At 40.9% G+C, this 19,822-nt stretch overlaps 1 protein-coding gene across 2 annotated transcripts in view; it reads right to left on the bottom strand.

Annotated features, from left to right (window-relative positions):
* Positions 1–101: 101 nt before the first annotated feature.
* The window catches only part of ncaph2 (non-SMC condensin II complex, subunit H2), a 40,000-nt gene continuing 20,279 nt past the window's right edge, over positions 102–19,822 (bottom strand). Inside the window, exons 12-21 of one of the 2 annotated variants that reach the window (XM_048610313.1) lie at positions 18,888–18,954; positions 17,660–17,764; positions 17,362–17,415; positions 13,332–13,402; positions 12,258–12,375; positions 8,369–8,437; positions 8,154–8,209; positions 6,927–7,028; positions 3,657–3,806; positions 102–2,700 (exon numbers count right to left, since the gene is read on the bottom strand). In XM_048610313.1, coding sequence (XP_048466270.1) covers positions 2,560–2,700; positions 3,657–3,806; positions 6,927–7,028; positions 8,154–8,209; positions 8,369–8,437; positions 12,258–12,375; positions 13,332–13,402; positions 17,362–17,415; positions 17,660–17,764; positions 18,888–18,954 — 933 coding nt within the window. In that variant the 3' untranslated portion in view covers positions 102–2,559. The remainder of the gene's footprint in view (positions 2,701–3,656; positions 3,807–6,926; positions 7,029–8,153; positions 8,210–8,368; positions 8,438–12,257; positions 12,376–13,331; positions 13,403–17,361; positions 17,416–17,659; positions 17,765–18,887; positions 18,955–19,822) is intronic. The other variant, XM_048610314.1, reaches the window with a different exon arrangement.

Raw genomic sequence — 19,822 nt, 5'->3', positions numbered from 1 at the left:
GCATTGCTTCTGTTTCCTGGAAGTAAAGGCAGTGGACTAAAGGTTCACCTGTATTGCACTGGATCGGAGGGGAAATCACACTCCTTTGAAATCTTATGCTGTGTATCCCAATTTATTATATAACATTTCCAATTCTACCCTCACCGCATTCCAAAAGGTACAAACTCCCAGCTGTCGTATTCTTGATAGCTAGGAATCTCAGGACTCTGTCCTCAGAGGCCCAATTCAAAACTGATAACTGTCAGGATAATATTCTAAAACCTTTATTTATAAAGGGAGGGAGGCAAACAAAACAGGTAACTATATGGCTGTTAGCTCAATGTCTGTTATGGGAAAATATTAGAGTATTATAAAGGATGCAGCAGCACAGCATTTAGAAGTGCATAATATGGTCAAGCACAGTGAGCGTGGCCTTGTGAAAAGGAAATCATGCCTGACAAATTTACTTGAATTCTTGAGGAGCAAGCAGGGCAGATAAAGGAGAAGCAGTGGATGTAATACATTTGGATTTTTGAAGGTGTTTGATAAGGTATCATACATTAGTCTGCTTAATAAGGTGCTGAAAATAGTACATTAGCATGGATAGAGGTTAGGCTAAATAATAGAAGAATCCGTGTTGGAATAAGAGTGACATTTTCAGACTGACATGTAATTAATGGTGTGCCATAGGAATCAGTGATGGGGCCATAATTATTTACAGCATACATTAGATGAAGAAAGTGAATATGTAATAGCCGAGCTTGCGGATCAACACAAAAATAAGTGTGAAGACAAGTGGTGAGGATGACACAGAATCTGTAAAAGGATATGGACAGATTAAATGAATGGGCCAAAACTTGGCAGATTGAATACAATGTGGAAATATTTGAGGTTATGCATTTTGGCAGAAAGAATAGGTAAACTTAATTTTATTACAATGCAGACAGACTGCAGAGGACCGCAGAAGAATTTGGGAGTCCTTGTCCATGAATCTTAAGTAACCAGCATCCACATTCAGCAGGTAATACAGAAGGCGAATGGAACGTTGGCCTTTATTTCAAAGGGAATGCAATATAAAAACAGAGAAGTTTTGCTAAATCTGTACAAGGCAGTAGTCAATCCACAGCTGGAATACCACAAACAATTTTGGGCCTCTCATCTCATTGGAGGCAGTCCAATGAAGATTCACTAGGCTGATACTAGGTATGGAGGGATTGTCTTATGACAGGTTGAGTAGGTTGGGTGTGTACTCATTGGAGTTTAGAATAACGATAGCCTACCTTATTAAAACATAGAAAATTTTTAGGGAGCTTAACAGGGTAGATGCAGAAAGGTTGTTTCCACTTATGGGAGAGCCTAGGACCAGAGCATATAATCTTAGAATAAGGGGTTGCACACTTAAGATAGCGATGAGGAGAAATTTCTTCTCTCAAAGGGTTATGAATCTGTGTAATTCTTTACCATAGAGGGCTGCTGAGGCTGGGTCAATAAGAATATTTAAAGCTGAGATAGGCAGATTCTTTATACACAAGGGAATCAGGATTATGGGGAAAAGTCAGGAGTGTGGAATTCAGGATTACCAGATCAGCCATGAAAGAATGGCAGAGCAAACTCGATGGGCCGAATAGCCTACTTCTATGTTTTATGGTATACAATATCCAATGGGCATTTCATTCCCATTTTCACAGATCTTCCAATCCCAAATTGATGAAAAAGTTTTAAGCACAGAATGCAATTGAGTTCTAAGTTTACTGCAGTACTTTTACAAAATTCAGATTTGTACATTTTTAAAAATTCCACTTTGTACAGATTTGTGATTATCTGCTCCTGATGGCACACACTGTTCCCCAAAATACAAGCATCATTTATTACCATCCAATTGAATTTCAATTCATGCACATTTCTGGATTCTCACTTTCCCATTCAGGAAGGTGAGGCTAGGGAGTAGGAATGTTTGAAAAAACAATTGTATTTCTTTAAGTACGAAATCAAAGTCTTTTTTCTCCAGCATGGGGTTGAGTGAGGAAAGTATTGCACAAAACCTCACCCAAATATAAACGGACAAGCCCTAACTTTACAAATGTTACACTTGGCACCAGGTTAGATCTAGGACTTAATTGAAGAGATTTTCTCCTTCACAAATCTGATAAGCGTCTCAAAAAGCATAGACAATGATAGCTGGGCTCATTTTGATTATATTTCCCTCCATCAGAAAATCATACGTTTGTATAAAAATACTGCACAGGATGCAGCCAGTAAACTGCACCTCATCTGTGACATGAAGCACATTATATAATCAAAACAGCCTAGGATAGTAGCTGTACAGAACACAGCAAATATATAAGCATAAATAGAGAATAATCACAATCCAGAAATTGTTTTGGGCAGGGCTTAGGGCAAGTGGTGCATTCCACTGAAACATGAAGAACATTCATCCTGTTAGTCAGTGTCCCAGACACTTGCTGTCATACGGCAAGGAAATATGGGCACAGTCCCTCCTAGTGTGCCATAAACAATGGATGTAATGTCAAGATTGTAGTCTGAGGACTGTGCAAGTTGAATGAAGGTCTGTGAATCTTCTCATTTATTTGAAATGGATGGAGCCATGTATGTCCGGAAACGTTCGTGAGCTCTTAGTTTGCTCAAAAGGGTCAGTTCCATCGTGTCGACTGATTCATACAGCCCTTCTTTCTGCCATATGTCCACCGTGTAGTCATGGGCCTGGAAAGGAGAGGAAACAGATCTCACTATGAGCAGCTGAGGGATAATTAATATTCACAGCACTGGAGCTAAACTTGGCGTTATTGTAACAGGCATTCAGAGTCGGCACTGAAGTAAATCTCGATAGCCCACTCTCTGTATAGAGGCACACCTGAACATCCAGAAGTTAACACAGGGATGGGGTAAAAACTCAACGAGTCAATGAGAGGAGAAAAATAAATCCAAAGGAACTGAAGAAAACAAAATCTCAGCAATGGCATACCCAGGAACCTTATGTATCCATCCCAAAGCATCAATTATATAATTGTTCATTGTCACAAAGTCAAGTAAAACCCATTTGAGACATCTTAAGTTTAAAGTTCTCATCCTCCAACAATACAGCACTTCTTCAGTGTGACTCCTCCATGAGTGCAACCCCCCATGTACCACTCCTCTAATACTGCAGCATCTATTCAGTGCTGCTTCTCCAACAATGTAGCACTCCCACAGTACCACCTCTGCAAAGATGCTGCACCCTTTCAGCATCAACTTAGCTGGTGTTTGACAGCCCTCAGCTAGGGGCTTGAACCTTCAGTCTTCTAACTCAGAGGCAGGAATGTTGTCATTGAGCCAAGCTGGCACTGAGACTATCCCTTAATGAAATCCATAAGGGAAAAAAAAGCTAGTGTGGAGTAACAACATATCAGGTCATTCATTCATACTATTCACCTGAAATATCTCTATTTTGAAATTCTCTATTTTGAACCATTGTTAAGTCGCAACATATTTCTCAGGCTTTGTCACCAAAGTACTTTCAACTGCATCCCCACATCATACCTGCCTAGTTTATAGCAAAGTTCTGTCCTCACTTTCTTTGCACTCCGCTTCCTTTCAATCACCACACGTTGCTGTGGTGGTGGGTGCTTGAAGCTCCTCATTCTTATCTAATCTCAACTCGCAGTGAAGAACACGCTTACCAGTTGCAGCGTGGCCAGCATATATCGACACACCTCGAATGCCTCCTTTCCAGCCACAATGCTTGCAAATGAACGCCTCTGTCTGATGCAGTCAAATGCATCCATAATTCTGACTCCATAATCATGGATGTCAAAGGGAGCTCGCTCATCCTACAGGAGATCAGAAACATTGCAAATAGTCAGAATGTGATAAGGAGGGAGTTATAGAATAGAGCCATTTGAACTACCCTGTATGTCCCAATCTTTTGAAAAGATATATTTAGTTTAGACCCATCCTCTGCAAATTACTCAATTTGCTTTTGACCATTGCTGTTGAATTTGCTTGCACCACTACTTAGGTCATGCATGCCAAGTTGCGATAATTTGCTGCATGAAACCAATTTTCCTCACCTGCCATCCGACTTCTTGACAATTGTCTTTTCTGTTTTATGCTTATATAGAAGATACAGTACAGAGAAGGTATTCAAACTAAAAAGTTAATGTTGGCATTTATGCTTTTTACTGTAAACCCCTCCCATCCTTCCTTACCCAGCACATTTTGCATGATCCTCCAATTCCTTCCATCTCTTTACACTTATCTAGACCCTGAAATGTATCTGTACTCTTCACCTTAATTACCCCTTGTAGCAGAAAGTTCCATTTTTTAACCACTCTGGTGAAAGAATTGTTTCTGAATTCCCTATTTGATTTTTCTCAATCACCATCTTATAGTGATGTAGTTTTGCTCTTCCTGCAAAAGGAAACATTCTCTCGTGTTTATGTGATAAAACCTTTACAATTTTAAAGGTTTCTGTTAAATTAGCCCTCAGCCATTTACTTTCAAGAGAAAAGAGTCCAGTTGTTCAAACCACAAGGACGCTATTGTTGGCGAACCAGCTTTGTTGCAATGGTAACAATGTAGGAAATCCAGCAACAACTGGGGTATCCCAACAGGGAACGACGGCTGCTCCCAAATGGTGTGAACAGCTAAACTGTGCATGGAGGATTCAATGCAGTATTCCAGAAAAATTAGCCACACATTATAGAATCCCTACAGTGTGGAAGCAGGACATTCAGCCCATTGATTCTGTGACCATCGATTCCACATCAACCCTCCGAAGAGCATCCCACCAGACCCATTCCCCCACTAACCTTATTCCTTGAAATTCTGCATATCCCACGACTAATCCACCCAGCCTGCATATCTCTGGACACTATGGCAATTTAGCACAGCAGTCCATTTAACCCGCACATCTTTGGCTGTGGGAGGAAACCGCAGCACCCAGAAGAAACCCCATGCAGACACAGGAGAACATGCAAACTCCACACAGACAGTCGCCCAAGGGTGGAATCGAACCCAGGTCCTTGGTGCTGTGAGGCAGCAGTGCTAACCACTGAGTCACCATGCCATTTTTTAAAAAAATTATTTCAAGGAATTTGTGCAACCCTTGAGAAGGTGGTAATAAGCCACATTCCTGAATTGATGCAGTCCACATGTTGTTGGTTCACCTACAGTGCAATTAGGGAGGTACAACTAAAAATGATAAATGGTGACATTTTAATTTACTTTAATAGCTAAATGAAGCCTATATACGTCTGCATGGGCCTAACAAAGTGGTGATAACACTGCATGGGTAACAGAATGGATCGAAACCTTAATCAACAAGATTCTTGAATGGAAGAGCAGGCTCCAGCACAAATGGCCTCTTCTTGCATCTAATTCTGTGTTCTTGTGATTTTGGAGCAAGCATGCACTTTCCCTAACATTGGGCTTGGGAAAGTCTCGATGAAAGGTTAACTACCTGGGCACAGAAACTCATTTCCCCTTTCTCAGTTATGGAATTTTTACAGCCTCCCCAAGCTCCAAATGGAACATTCTAATGGATGGGTTGGGAAATAGAAGAAATTGTTTAACTGCACAGCCTGAAGATTGTTGCAGCAACTCAGAAGCTGCGAGATGAAGGAATAAAAGTGGACTTCAGGTTTGCAAGTTGAAAAACAGCAAGTTTTAGAGTTAGGAGGGATTACAGAAATTGAAATTGGAACAATTGAGGGCTAGTGTGGAATAAAATACAAGAATTGTCCACCAGATGGATATGGTAAAAAGCATAACGAAGAATCTTTTAAATCCGTACTGATAATATGGTACACCATAGTTTACAGCATGTGTGCAAAATAAATAGTCATAATTACTAAATTAGACTATCTATGTGCATTTTTGTAAATTCTGTATTAATTGAATATAAACTTCAAGGTGATCCAACATAAAGCCAACAAAAAAAAGATTTACTGTTGTCTCATGATAATGCCCTTCTCAATTATTATTCACTTCTGCCTAGACATTGCCTAACTTTTACCTACCTGCTCTTGGTTTATACCTTATTAGTAGATGCAGTAGTGAATTCTCCGTTATTGCATGCTTGCATACTAGGTTAGAAAGGAGTCCAGAACTCATTGTAGGAACTCCATTCCCCTTTACTCATCTCTTCTGGCCAAATCAATTCAGGGTAATAGAACTTCTCCACTTTTTAAAATTCATTTCCTTAATTTGTTTTCATGCTTTCTTCCTTTGGTTTATTTTCACTTTTGGATGGTTTGTAGATTACCTCAATAGAGTGTTCGATGCTTTTACATCTATTTATGTGAATTCTATTCCTGTCTGACTAATGGCTACACCACACTTTGTACTGCCATAGTTATTTCTAACAAAGACAGCTATTCCACGCTCCTTTTCGTCTCTTTCCAAATTGTCACCTCTGCAAGCTTAATTCCCAGTTTGATTTTTATGAAGCCATACCTCAGTAATTCCTATTATATCTGGTTCCACATTGTCTCCAGTTTTCCTATTTTATCATGGATATTGCATATTGTAGAGATAGTTAAATTCATTTTTAATAGCAGTTACTTTCCACCTTACTTATATTATTTGTTCCACAACTCCTTATTCCCTTGTCATTTATGGCCTTTCATTTAATATGCCTTATTACCTCCTTTATTGTTTCTGTTGCATTGAAGATGGTTTCATTTCCTAGGAGGTACATACCCTCTTCCAGTATTATTAGTTACTGACCCTTCAGCCAGCCCTTCAAAGAATAGCCACCATACAAAAGAGAGTTTCAGCAAAGGAAAATCTAAAATAAAACCTGAAAATGCTGGAAAGACATCAATAGGAGACTGAAGTAGGATCATAATTTTCAGCCTGATTTGTTAAAATGCTAAGTAATCTGCTATAATCACCACACCCCGCAAGAATGTTGCTTGCCACATTAGGCTCAATGAAATCACTCTTACCTGTTCTTCAAGTCTCAGGCCAATCTTCTCTTCCCAGTCCCTCACACGAAGGGATAGGGCTGTTTCCTTGGCGTACTGCTGGGAGTTAGCGATGAACAGCTCCTGGAACACAGGAATGTGTCCATCTAGAACAGCTCAGTCCAACAATGCACTACGAATTGCCATGAATTCAGGATCAGAGATGAACACAAGCCTCAGGTACAATGTGAGACTCACTTCTTACATGTACAGGATGAATGTAAATTGGAACAGTAAAAACAGCCTGTACTCCAGATTACATAGTGTTCACCATAGCCAGGGCATCATAAGGAATATATCACCCTTTTATTCCCAACAACATTGTCCTTTCCTTGCATATTAAAATGAACAGTATATACCTCAACAACACTATTCTTGTATATTTAAATAAGGGGGTTATTACCCTTTACTCCACCACCTTCTCAGGAAAACTAAATTATCATATTTAAATGCCAGCCTTATCACTGATGCTCTCATCCCAAGAATGAATTATGAAATGTTTGGATACTGGATCTACTGTGAACCTACTGAATCACAGAATTGCTATGGCACAGGAGGCAGCAATTGGGCCCATCGTGTCTGCACCTGCGAGTATGTCAATCTGCTGCCTTTTCCATATCGCTGCACACTATTTACATTGAAATGATCAATGCCCACTTGAATGCCTCAATCAAACCCACCTTTACCGAAATTCTAGACAGGTCATACCATACCCTAACTAATTGCTGAGTGAAAAACACATTTTCACACATCACCCTTGCTTCATTTACTTTAAATCTAGACTCTCACATACTTTTTTTTTACAAGTGGGAACAGCTTTTCCCTATCTTTTCTCTCCAGCCAGCTTATGATTTTGAAAAACACTATCAAGTCTCCTCTCAGCCTTCCCTCGAAGGAAGATAGTCCCAACTTCTTCAATCTATCCTCATTACTTGAAGTTTCTCATTCCTGGAACCATTTGCTAACCATTGCTTGCTGAAAATTCTAGACCTCTGAGCAAATCAAATCCATTAGAAAAACTGATCGAGGCTCCCTAGTTTAGAGCTGTTGGTTATATCAATACTTAATCAAGTAACACGGTCCTCCAAACATCTGTACCGATTTCAACTGGAGCAGAGATTTTAATTATAGCTGAATGTTAAACATTTTCCTTATGGTGACTGAAAAATGAATGCTAAAACATATTTAGTTTTCAGGAATTTTACATACCACATTCCTTCTGACAAGCTCCTCATAACACACAGATCCCGTTTCTCCAAAAGGTTCTGCAATTACAGATGGTAACTTAATTACTGACAGAAAACAACAGCTGGAAATCGGTGCTGCGTTACAGGAGTGTTTACCCAGTGTTACAGAGGAGAGTGGAGTGTTAAACTTGTGTTACAGGGACAGGTTTTATCCATAATTAGAGGAAGGGATATTACCCAGATTTGGGGGGTTGTGGTTGTCCTGAGCTGCATCAGCTTCTTGATCCAAATTAATGTCATAATCATCTGAAAAAATAGAAACACAGATTGAAATGTTGCAGCTTTCCAACTGCTCACAATATTTTGGTTAGTAATGCTAAATTAATATGTCAAACAGCAGGCAAACTCAACTTTCATGCACAATTGGTTCATGACCGAAGCTCACCGCTGGATCTCACTGACTTATTGCCGATCCCTGACTACCCTCGAGAAAGGTAGAATGAGCTATCTTTTTGAACCACTGCAGTCCATCTGGTGTAGGTGCATCCACAATGCTATAAGGAAGAGTTGTGTGAGAAGGAGAGATGGATCAGATCATTTTTACCTGTCCATCATTGCTCTATATTACCAGGACAAATGGTCTGTGACCAAGAACAGGAGCATTGTTCACTTTCCCCACTCTCCCTTGCCCAAAGGTAATCTGTCTAAACTGCAGCATCCCAAATAAGATGACAAGACACCAGAGATTCTTCCTGGATTATGATGAAGCAGAATCTAAATATTTCAGTGATAGAAACCATTTCTGAATTATTTGGATCTGGGTAATTCTACGATAGACTAGACTTGACCAATAAGAATAGCTTCTCCACTCCATATCTAAAAGGAATTCTGTGAACAGTTTGGTGCCCTTATCTAAGGGGAAGGCACACTGACGATGGAGGCATTGACGGTTCACTAGGTTGTTACCAGATATTTTACGAGAAGATGTTAAGTAGATTGGGCCTATACTCAGCGGAGCTCAGATGAACGAGAGGCAACCATATTGAAAGATGCACGATTCTTTGGGAGCTTGACAGGGTAGATGTGTAAAGGTTGTCTCCAACATTCCCTCTAAGCTGCACTGTGCATACTCACAGCCAATCCAATGTTCCGCAAGTGATGAGCAGCATGCCAATGCAGCTCACGGCACTAACTTCTGATTGTGGTTGTCTCCCCTTGTGGGAATGTCTACGGCCAGTGGACATAATCTCAGAGTAAGGGTCACCATTTAAGACAGAATGAGGAAGAATTTCTTCTTTCAAAAGGTAGTGAATTTATGGAATTCTTTACCACAGAGAGCTCTTAAGTCTAGATCATTAAGTACATTAAAGGCTAAGAAAGAGTTTCTCTCAGTAAGAGAATTGAGCCTTATAGAGAAAAGTCAGGAAAGTCGATTTGAGGATTATCAGGTCAACCATGATCTCATTGAATGGCAGAACAGAATCAATGGGTTGAATGGCCTACTTCTGCTCTCATGTTTTATGGTTTTCTAGAAAGTGTCTTGTCTGTTTCAAATCTCGGGTGCTGATCACTTAGTTGTCAGAGATGCTACAGTAGATGTTGTGGCCAATTATAGCATTAATTCATTAAAGTTTAACATTTCTCATTTCTTTTTTGTACCATCCGTAATTAAAGAAGAATTCCATTAATTCTAAATCAGGGCACCACCTCCCACTAACCAACAGTAACTGGAGAGTGTTTGCGATCTTTCTTCCCACACGGCAATTAATTTGTACTTGAAATTCTAGAAAGTCACAGATTTCCATCCAACTTCTGGCAGATTGTTGAAGTTCTGTTTCTGCTGCCTTTTTGAGGCATATTGTGGGAGGAAATTAATCCCACCTCCTACACAAATAAATTATACAAATAAGACAAATGGTGAATATCTAAATATGAAACAATTGCTCTGAAACTACATGAGTGGGCTGCGTGTCACTCTGCAGAATATTAAAATGTAATTGTGCAATCAGAGGATTATCTGCACAGTAACGAGGCTGAACAGGTCCAGCAGATATTGCTCTGGGCACCACCCCACTGATCCCAGTCATGCCTTCACTTCACACATACACTGCTGATTTTGATTTCATTCTCTCTCTCTCTCTCCCCATTATACACGCCCATTACAGCAACGTGCACACAGATCTCTCTCAAGTAATAAAGGAACAATGCTGGAGGGCTAGATGGCCAACTCGTGGTCCTATTTGCACTAAGCACAGAAATCAATTAATTTCAGAAATGTTCTCAGTGACAGCATTCTCTGACTATTTATGTTTATGGCAGAGTCCTGCTGTGAAAGGTAGCAGATGCAGCACATTTGATATCTTCATATCACACCCCACCCATAAAACATACGCTTACAGAGTAGTGTGTATAACTCTTCAAGCACAATAAGCACTGAGATCAGGGTATATTATCCCTGTAATCCAGATAACAATTACCTCATGTCTGTACAGGAGAATATTAATCCTTTTTGTGATGAATACTTATGTAAATTCTACTGAGAGGTAACATGATTGCTGCCAGGATTCTAAAGGATCACAAATTATTTGACCATAACTGTAGAGGACCTGGCCTGAGCTAGACTGGGTGACTTCCAAACTAATCTGTGGAAATAATATTTCAGGAACAAACTGGTTAATACGTAGCACAGGATCTCTTGGAAGATGATGAATGCAGGTGATACTGATCATTTAAATTCAAAATTATATTTCAGGCATAACATTGCGTGGTACAATACAAGTGATTTCAGCTACATAAATGATTACTCAAACTTGGGGGTTATAGGAGACTTCTGATCGACGATTCCCATAACTGTTTGGCACTCGGCGGTTTCTCACTCAGTAGAGACAAAAAAAAAACTGTAGATGCTGGAATCCAGGTAGATAAACAGGAGGCTGGAAGAGCACAGCAAGCCAGGCAGCATCTGGATGAAAGGAGCAGTCAACGTTTGGGGTATTACCCTTCTTCAGGACTGGATCCAAAACATTGACTGCTCCTTTCCTCCAGATGCTGCCTGGCTTGCTGCATTCTTCCAGCCTCTGGTTTCTCACTCATGCCTGTGTCTGTCGTGGATGTGTGTTGATTAGCATGATTAGTCAACAACTCCATTATTGTCAAATCTTGCAAATATTAGGTTGTTAAGTCAACTACATAGACATTTTCATCTAGAAATTCTGATATTCACATCTACATCCTGATCTTTTTTACCCTGGAAATCAGGAGGTGACAATCGGCACAGGGGAAAGCGATACTGAAATTTGGTCATTTCAGCAAATTGGAATAATGTTAAATAAACAAAGGGCACAGCTAGGCTCATGGGCCAGGCAAGTGTAGTTTCATGAAACGTCCAAAATGCATTTTGAAAGCAGCAAAAATTCTTAAATAATGAGACTTCAAAGCAAAGTAAAGGGGCCTCAACTAAAGCAAGAAAATGCTGTTAAATCTGTACATCTTGTTGAGGCCACAGTTCAAGTTCTGGCACTTTATTATCAGGAGAATGTAAAAGCAATGACAAATATGCAAGCTAAATTATTTGCTGAATAGAGAGATGTGACAAGGAAATTGACTACCACAGGTCAAAATATTAAAAGGAAAGCCGGGTAAGCACAGGGTAATATAGGATATGCTGTTGGTGTTAGATGGAGAAGGATGGGAGGAGGTACATTTAAGTCATAAACACCTGTGTAGATATATTGTGCTAAAATGCCCATCTCTGTGCTGTATATACTAAGCAATAGACTCATAATGCCTTAGAAGAGATGCTACGTAATTGAGAGTCGGGTTAAGGCTCTCCTCACTAGTGTTGAGAAAGTAAACAGAAGTCATTAAGATTGCAATGCAGGCCTATAGAAGACAATAATGTGAGGGAACAAATGAAAAATAGTTATAGGAACAACAGAGCACCACTCTAGAACACAAATTCAAGCAAACAGAACTGTAAGAAAAAGAATCCAACACCAGAATATACAAATGGCCTATATAAGGGAAGGAGGAGTAGTCCCTGCAATTGTTTCAGTACAGAAACTATTTCTACATTTGCAACATAACTTAGGTCCCAGAATGGGAGAAATCCCTTCTCTTTCATTACCTTCCACTCCGTCGTTATCCAGATGGTCTTCAGCTCGTTCTTGCAAGTCATTTAATTCTTCTTCCATGTTTCCTGCTTCTACATCTAACTCCTCTATTACCCTCCCACGTAGAGCAATCTGCAGAGGAAAGACTTGATTAGCATAATCATATACACAAACAGCAGGAGTTCTGACACAAACCAGAATACATCAAAGAACACAGCACCTGAATCACACTCCATTTTCATCAGCTTCCCTTCAGATAGGTGACTCAAGGGTGAGCTTAAATTCTGCCACATGTTACAGCACCTTCATACTGTATGCCCACCCTGTAATGACATGCACCTTCAACACACATTGCGCAAACACACCAACACAAGAGCCTGCTCACCCACACACCAATACCCCCAGTCAATGCCAGACACAAGCACACAAAATTGGACCTGTCATCTCTTCCACAATACAGCAAGAATTAATTATTCTGCATGACCCACTTAAAACAGAATTATAATACAGCTCAAGAGGTCATTCTGAGAAAGCTACTCTGAGCTCTCCAACAGGCGTTTTCCACTTTTATTCCGTATCTTTCTCTTCCAATCCTATTTCAATTCCCCATTAAATGGATGTAATTGTATATACATATTCTAATTTTGTCCTTGAAAGGTCCTTACGGCAAATCATTCAGCATAATAATCTATGTAAACCTAACTTCCTCCTTTCTTCTCCTTGTAGCATCTTTAATTTGTGCCCCTAGTTACAGATTCATAGATCTGAGGACGATGGTCTTTCACAATGTACCATTACCAGAAGTGTTCACTAGATATTGAACAAGAGCAGAAACCTTAGTTGACTTTTCACCTTCTCAAAGTTCTGTCAGACTGCAGTGCCCTGACTGCCATCTGAGAACAAACACTTTAACACAGACCTAGCTATGTGGCTCAATCCCATCCTGATCCAGTCAAAACTCCTGCTATTAATATTTCACAACTGGTACAAATGCATTTTTTGCATAAAATGTACCAAAACACTTGGAGAGTTTTCCATCATCCACTGGCATTTCTCTCCCTAACTAATGTTTCTCACCAAACACTTACCATCATTTGCTGATGTTTCCTCTGTGCTCGGAGTCTGTCTTTCATATGTTGCCAGTACAGAACCTCCACATCTGCAAAGGAAAGAGATCATTTTAAAAATTAGCAAAAAAAAAGCTCAAAGCTCCACGCTCTCAAGAAAGTTATTAACTTGATGAGCCCTCCTCACCATCAGCCACCCCAAGTACAGATAAGTCTTTGCACAATGGTGTCCGTCTGTCTGTCGTGTGAGATCAATGGGAAGCTGCAGAATTGATACCCTCCCGGAGTTGCCAGCGGCAACACTAGGACGAGCCAGACACACTTCCATCCCAGTCCAGGGTCTCCCAGCAAGGCAAGAACGAGTCTTAGGCTGACTCCTCTGGCCCAGACTCGCAGTCTAGGCCGAGGATCCAGGTCTGCAGCTAGGCATGGGCACCTGAAGGAGGAGAAAGGCAGACTCCACTCAGCATGGCGGTCATCCTGTGTGGAGGTCTTCTTCTTCTTCGGCGTCCAGGTATTCCAGGGGCCCATCAGGCGGTCTCGTCCTGGCTTCATCGTCAGGGTATACCATTGTTCCTTAACCTGTTTTCCCTGAGCCCAGGAGCTGTTAACTGAATCGTGATGAACTTTGTCTTTACTTTACTTTTTAGAAGTTATTATATATGTTTTCTGGCATTGATACAGATGCTGTGGTGGGGCAGCTTATAAAACGTTTCACGATATTTTTCATGTAAAAGTACACGTAAATTTCTATTCTATTCTATTATTGCAGGTGAATCAGTTAAGTACACAGATTTTTTAAATTGTCTTGTGCAGCCACATATGTGTGGTATCTGAAAAGCAGACAGCTTGTGCACAGAAACTTTCAGGTTACTGCACATTCTACAGGGAGTACTGCCTTGGACACCTGCAGCTTGCAACATATCATCCAAAGTGCCTCCCTTTCCTCTCCAACAAGCTTGAACACTTTGTCATCTACAATATTGAACCATTTCTTCCCATAATTCTATCGTTGAACCCTTCCAATCTGGTTTACATACACATGCCACAGCAGGAAACAGCCCTTATTAAAATCATAAATGACATGCTGTGTGACAATGGTAAATTATCCTTCCTATCCTTCTCGATTTTGCTTATTCATGTGGGTGACCACACCATCCTCTTGTATCATCCACCAGCTGGATGAGGACAAGCAATGGCATACTGATATTGTTGCTGGACTAGAAATCCAGAGGCGCAGGAAATATTGTGGGGACCCGGGTTCAAAATCCACCAAACAAACGGTGGAACCTGAGCGTAAAAAAAATGTAGAATTGAAAGTATAATTATGACCATGAAACCATTGTTAAGTATCATAAGATTCCATCTGGTTCATTCATCCTTTCAGGAAGGAAATCTACCATCCTTACCTGATCTGGCCTACATGCGGTTCCAGACCCTCTAAAGCAACTCTGTTCTATCAAACTGCCAAAATGTCTCAGGAAAAAGGCATGAAACTGTACAGACAACCTGGCATCAACCAAGGCACTGAAAATGACAATGGTATCACAGCCAACATGACTCAGCTAGTAATCCAGAACCCAGGGTATTATTCCGGGCACTATGACAGGTGGAGAAATCTGAATCCAACAAATATTTGGAATGAAGATCTAACCCAGTGGTGACTAAGAAACCATAAAATCTGTAATTGAAAGTCTAATGATGACCATGAAGCCATTGTTGATTGTCATCTAGTTCATTAATGCTCTTTAGGGAAAAACATCTGCCATACTTGCCTAATCTGACCTACATGTGACTCCAGATCCATAACAATGTAATTGACTTTAAACTGCCCCCTGGGCAAACAGGAATGGTCAATAAATGCTGGCCTACCCAGCAATGCCCAAATCTCTTGAACAAAAATATAAAGAAATCCTAAGAGACATTGCTGATAGAACTAGGTCTGCAGCAGCTGGTGATGAAACCAAGAAGAGGGAAAAACTTACTTAGTCTCATCCTCACAAATCTGCCTGCATCAGATGCATTTGTTCATGACAGCAGTAGTAGGAATGACCACCACACAGTCCTTGTGGAAACAAAGCCTTGTTCTTTATATTGAGCATATCCTTCATCATGGATTGTGACATCACCACATTGCTAAATTGATCGAACAGCTTAAGACAGGGCATCAATAAGGCATTGTGGGCCATCATAATCAGCAGCAGAACCATACTCCAACACAACCTGCAATTCCATGGCCTAGCACTCTACCATTAATATCAAGCCAGGGGATCAATCCTGGGTCATAGAAGTGTGCAGGACAATACACAGGAACAGCATCAGGCATACCTAAAACTGAGGTGTCAACCAGATGAATAACTGGGCAAGAAGGCTCTACAAATATTTCCATCCTCAATTATAGGGAACCTCAACAAATCAAGCTAAAGATAACACTGAAGTAATTACAACAATCGTCAGCCAGAAGTGCCAAGTGGAAACCCATCACGGTCTCCTCTGGATGTCCCCAGCATCAAAGATGGCAGCCTTTAGTCAATTCAATTCACTCCGCATGATATCAAGAAACAGATGAAAATGCTAGGTACGGAAAAGGCTATGGGCCCTGACAATACTCTGGCAATAGCACTGAAGATGTGTGCTTTGAACATGCTGCACCCCAAGCCAAGCCGTTCCAGTACAGATCTACCTGAAAGTGTGGAAAATTGCCCAGGTATGCCCTCTACAAAAAAGACAGGACAAATCTAAAATCAATTTTCTCTTGATTATCAATAATGTGATGGAAAAGTCATCAACAGTGTTATCAAGGGGCACTGAGTCAGCAATAACCTAAGTGATGTTCTACTTGGATTCTGCCAGCGCCGTTCAGCTTCTGATCCCATTAAAGCCTTGATTCAAAGATGGACAAAAACGCGGAACTCGGTGGTGATGTGAGGATGACTGCCCTTTACATTGAGGCTGCAATTGACAGCGTGTGGCATCATGGAGCCCAAGTAAAACAAGAGTCAATGGGAATCAGTGGAATAAAAACAACGTATACAAACATTCACTCTCTCCACCATTGATGTTCAGTGTGTGCCATTTATAAGATGCACTACAGAAATTCATCAAGGGTCCTTAAGCAGCACCATCTAAGCATACTACCATCTAGAAGGACAATGGCAGTAGATATGTGGAAACACCACCATTTGCAAGTTTCCCTCCCTGCCACTCTCCATTCTGAGTTTAGAAATGGATTACCATTCCTTCAGTGTCACTAGGTCAAAAACCTGGAACTCCATCCCCAACAGCATTTGTGGGTCTACCTACAGTAAATGAACAAAGCAGTTCAAGACGACAGTTCACAACCACTTTCTCAAAGGTAACTAGGAATGGACAATAAAGGCTGGCCCAGCCAGTGATGCTCACATTCCATGAATTAAAAATATTTTTCAAGAACATGCACATACCTGCTTCCACTTTCAGCTATCCAATCAAAGCTAGAGAGTCACATGCAATGGCTCATCTTCCCACTCTCACAATTACATACAAAATCTCCAACGATCTATACTTGTCCCTCTCATATTTATTATCTTATCTACTCCCCAGTGACACAATGTAAAAATATATTCTGAGGGTCCTCACACAGCCGACAACAATCAACTGTACCTCACAACCACCTCTTTCAACCCTCCAATGTCACTGATTTGGCACACTGCTCATCCTATATCAAAATCACAATCAGCAGAAATTTTCTCCATTATTATCTCTAGCTCCCACCACAAAAAAAACATTATCTAGCTCCTAATTTTATGCTCTTCCTTGGTCAGTGTCTCATAACTAGATAATTGTATCCCATGGAAGTACACATCATTGGTGGTTGCTGAAGGATTAGGTAACTGAAAAGACAATGGTGGCCTCAGTGAAAGAGTAGGGCTCCATCAAGATATGGGCAGTAAGCTTCATAAAAGCAACTCACTCCAGCTCTTATGTTCCCTAAAGTCTGAGGAAATATGCTAAATTTCCCCACTGATGCACGAATCAAAGCTGATCCCAGACGCCCAGCTCTGCCTCTTACCTGCAAATGTTGGGCCTCTTTTCCGACTCTTTGCCTCATTCCATCCACCGTAATCTGGAGGGCAGAGAAAAGCAAATATAAGAGATTGAAAAAGACGGAATATGCAGAGAAGACTATAAAGTATAATTACTGTAGCAATGAATTTCACGGTATATAGCACACCTACAGTAAACTACACAGTACAATGATTCACCTGGGACTGGTGACCAGAGTGTCAGAGCAATGTTAGTGTCACCCACAGCACAAAACTGTATAGATTCAGTAAACACAAGGAGGAAAATGGTCAATGGCTACTCACATGTCTCAGAGAACCATTTCCCAAAATCTTTCAGTTTTACAAAGGTTTTTCGTTTCCGCTTGCCTCCAGTAATATCAACACGTGGTGGTATAACAAAATGTATTCCTGAAAAATACAAAATCATAGCATCATATCTAGGACCCGAATAGGTAATAAGGTGGATATTCATCAGAAACAACACCCATTACACATTGTAACCAGACATTCACTCACCCCATGATTCAATAGCTTGTCGGCTGATCAGTGCGCCAGCGTGCTGCACAGTGGCGGTCAGCTTCCTATTCAGCTGTGCAGGCCAGGACAGAAACCATTGGCTTGTATTCAAAGTGGGTCAGCAGGGGGACGGGTATAAAATCCCAGAGTCAAGAACCGGAAAATATTCATCTCCTCCGAATTGCTCCACCATTCAAATTAGATCACAGCTGATCTGCATGCCAACTCCATTTATCCACCTCTGCTCTAGACCCCACTTTGGCTAAGATCTGCTAATCTAGGTTAAGAGGACCCAAACATTCCCCAGCACCCACAATATTGAGGGAAAAGTTCCAGATTTCCACAATTTATTATTGAAAACTCCCAACATCACTCTTGAAAGGCCGAGCTCTAAATTTTAGACTGTGGTCAGTTTCCAATCACTGTCCTGTTGGGAGGTGCCTGTGCTAAGGTAGACTCAGCGGTACAGTCCTTTGTGGTTCAACAGAGGTCATCACCCTCAGCCCAAGCTCACTGATGAAAATTGGACAGGTGAGATAGCAGCAAATAACAGGGGAATTAATCTAATCTGATCACATCCATCTTCCTCAAACTGTTCAGCCTCAGGCACCAGCAGCTGCATTTGCACAAGAGTTGTAATGCAAAACGTGACTCTCAAAATGTGCTGTCTAAACAGCATCCTGCCAATGTGAGCAGCAGTTGATGTTTGCCACAAAAGGAGACTTGAGGAAGAGGGCTATCAAAAAACACTGCTGAAATTTCCATCATCATCACAATCATGGCATTCCTTAAAGTAAATGTCAGCAGGTGGGAATGTGGAAACAGTGAAAGTAGAATAATGGAATAATCACACAGCTATCACTCAACAATACTATGCACAGCTTGTCCCTTGATAATCCATTAATGTTCCCTTTTGAATGTAAGAAATTTTGCTGAAGTTTAAAATCTCCATGCCCAGGTTTATTTCCTCTTGGCAGAACTCTGGAGATGGAAGCTGATATATTCATCAAGGTACCTTTCTTGAATGGCTTGGCTTGAGTGGCTTCAAAAGGATCCAGACTCCTCCAGGGGTCGAGCACTTCCTATAGTGCAAACAGCCAACAATCATTAAGAGAATTAACTTGTATTTATATAGTGGCTTTCACAACTTATATGCAACGTTTAGTAGAGTTGGCAGCTATTTGCAGACTGCAAGATCCATAAATAGCAGTGAGATGTATGACCAGATTAACTGGTTGATGGAGTAAAATTACTGCAGGTGCTGGGATCTGTTCTAAAAACAATCAATGCTGGAGATCACAGCAGGTCAAGACAGCTGGAGAAAGAGCAAGCTAACGTTTTGTGTCTCGATGACTCTCCATCAGAGCTGAAGTGAAGCGTGTAGGGGACAGCATTTATGCTATAATTCAGGTGGGGGGTGGTGTAAAGTGCTAGGGAGAACAGATGTGATCGGAATGTGAGAATGGCAGAACAATGGTGTACACAACTACCAGACGAGAAAGAGCAGACAGTCCCACTGGGGTGGGTGGAGGGAAGAAAGGACGTGGTGACAGGGAATATAACAAGTAAAGCTAAAAGAAAGGAAAAAAATGTGAGTTACTTCACAATTTGAAGGTGTTGAACTCAATATTAAGTCCAGAAGACTGTGAAGTGCTTAGTCCAAAGATGAGATGTTGTTCCACCAGTTTGCGCTGTGATTCACTGCAGCATGTCAAGGACAGACAAGTGGGCATGCAAGCAGGACACGATGTTTCAAAGACTAACTACGCATAGGTTGGGATCATGCTTGTGCACAGACTGGAGGTGTTCTACAAAGCAGTCACCCAGTCTGCTTTTGGTTTCTCTAATGTAGAGTACACCACATTGGGTGCAGCGAAGACAATACACAAGATGGGAGGAGGTACAGGTGAAGTATTGCTTCACCAGGAAAGACTGTTTAGGCCTTTGGAC

Source organism: Rhincodon typus, chromosome 22, assembly GCF_021869965.1.
Source record: "Rhincodon typus isolate 14 chromosome 22, sRhiTyp1.1, whole genome shotgun sequence".
Lineage (NCBI taxonomy): Eukaryota > Metazoa > Chordata > Chondrichthyes > Orectolobiformes > Rhincodontidae > Rhincodon > Rhincodon typus.
This window is presented reverse-complemented; position numbering and strand designations above follow the sequence as displayed.